The 1768-nt window shown below is 14.0% G+C and overlaps 1 protein-coding gene across 1 annotated transcript; it reads right to left on the bottom strand.

Annotated features, from left to right (window-relative positions):
* Positions 1-125: 125 nt before the first annotated feature.
* Positions 126-1053, bottom strand: PGSY75_0016800 (putative translation initiation factor SUI1; the record flags this gene model as incomplete). Its single annotated transcript, XM_018783308.1, has 3 exons — positions 126-272; positions 497-597; positions 954-1053. The coding sequence occupies 3 exons, from the start codon at positions 1051-1053 to the stop codon at positions 126-128; spliced, it is 348 nt and encodes a 115-aa protein (XP_018638915.1).
* Between the last annotated feature and the right edge of the window lie 715 nt (positions 1054-1768).

Below are 1768 nucleotides of genomic sequence, written 5' to 3'. Positions count from 1 at the left end.
TTTTTTTTGATTTTTTTTTTTTTTTTTTTTTTTTTTTTTTTTATTTATATATTTGAATAATGTAAAAATAATATTATATATAATATGTATAAAAAATAAACAACATTATTTATATATATATACAATTAAGCACCGTGTATACGTATGTGCTCTAATGCGCAAATTCCTTCTCTTATTAGAAACTCTTTAACGTTGTTTCTTTTATCGCCTTGAAGTTGAATAATTGAACCATGCTCAATATCTTCAATAATTGTTCCATTACAATTAAATTCCTATATAATTTAAAAGACACAAAAAATAAAATAAATAAATAAATAAATATATATATATATATATATATATATATATATATATATATATATATATGTTCTTGTTATAAATATATGCCTAAATATACTAAATATATATGTATATTTTTTTTTTTTTTTTATTCATAAAGATGCGTATTTTTTTTCAAATACACATAAAAATTTATTTATAATATATATAGAATTACCTTTTTTAAGGCTCTAACCATCTTTTTCAAATCAAACGTTTTTCCTAATCCTTGTACTGTAGTAACACTTTTTCTACCATTTCTTTGTTGATTTCTAATATCTGTAGTTAAAAAATATTATATATATTTATATGTTACATATATATATAATGCATTTATGTATATTTTTTTTCATTTCTCATATTATATTATTATACATACAAGCCAATAATATATTATTCTTATAATGCATATATCTATATATATTTACACTACATATATAACATATATGAACATGAAAAATTATGACAGTCAATATATATATATATATATATATATATGTAATGGCTTTTTTATAATGGCGAGCTATATCACCATGCTTTGAAATAAAAAAAAAAAAAAAAAAAAATTATAACATATATATATACATAAATTTATAGATAAATATATATATTTTTAATTATTTAATAAATCTTACGTATTAAATTCGTCGCGTTGGATTTACCATTCCCCTTATCGACAATATTTTCATTTGTAAAGGGGTCATTAATACCAAGATTCTGTATAGCGAGGTTCATCAAGATTTATTAAGACGAAAAGGATAAATTTATTAAAAAAAAAAAATAAAAGTTAATTTAATTTAAAAATTAATAAAAAAAGAAAAAAACAACAAAAGTAGAAGGCTTTTATAATATATATATATATATATTTTTTATGTATATAAAAATTAAAATATAATTATTTTTTTTTTTTTTTGTAAATATATATATATATTTTTTTAATTTAATAAAAAAAAAAAAGAAATAAAAAAAAAAAAAAAAAGGAAAAATATTATATAAATTTTTTATTATATTAAATTATAAAAGAAAAATATATGTAAAATATATTATGTATAAAAAAATAAAATTTTTTTTTTCAACGGATGGGATTTGATCAGAAAAAAAAAAAAAAATTAATTTTTTTCTTTTTTAATTTGTTTATTCAATTTTAAATAAATTTTTATATATAATATATATATTATTCATATATTTATTATGTTATATTATATTATATATATAATAATATATATTTTTTTTTAATTTTTTATATTTTTTTAAATTATATAATATGCGATGGGATGATTATTATATATATATAATTTATATATATATAAATTTTATATAAATTTTTTTTTCTTTTAAATTTAATATTATATTATATATATATTATATGTATTATATGTATATTTTATATAATTTTAAAAAAATGTTTTTTTATGTTTTGGGGTATAATTAATTATATTTTTTATATTAT

This window comes from Plasmodium gaboni (assembly GCF_001602025.1).
Source record: "Plasmodium gaboni strain SY75 chromosome Unknown, whole genome shotgun sequence".
Classification (NCBI taxonomy): domain Eukaryota; phylum Apicomplexa; class Aconoidasida; order Haemosporida; family Plasmodiidae; genus Plasmodium; species Plasmodium gaboni.
This window is presented reverse-complemented; position numbering and strand designations above follow the sequence as displayed.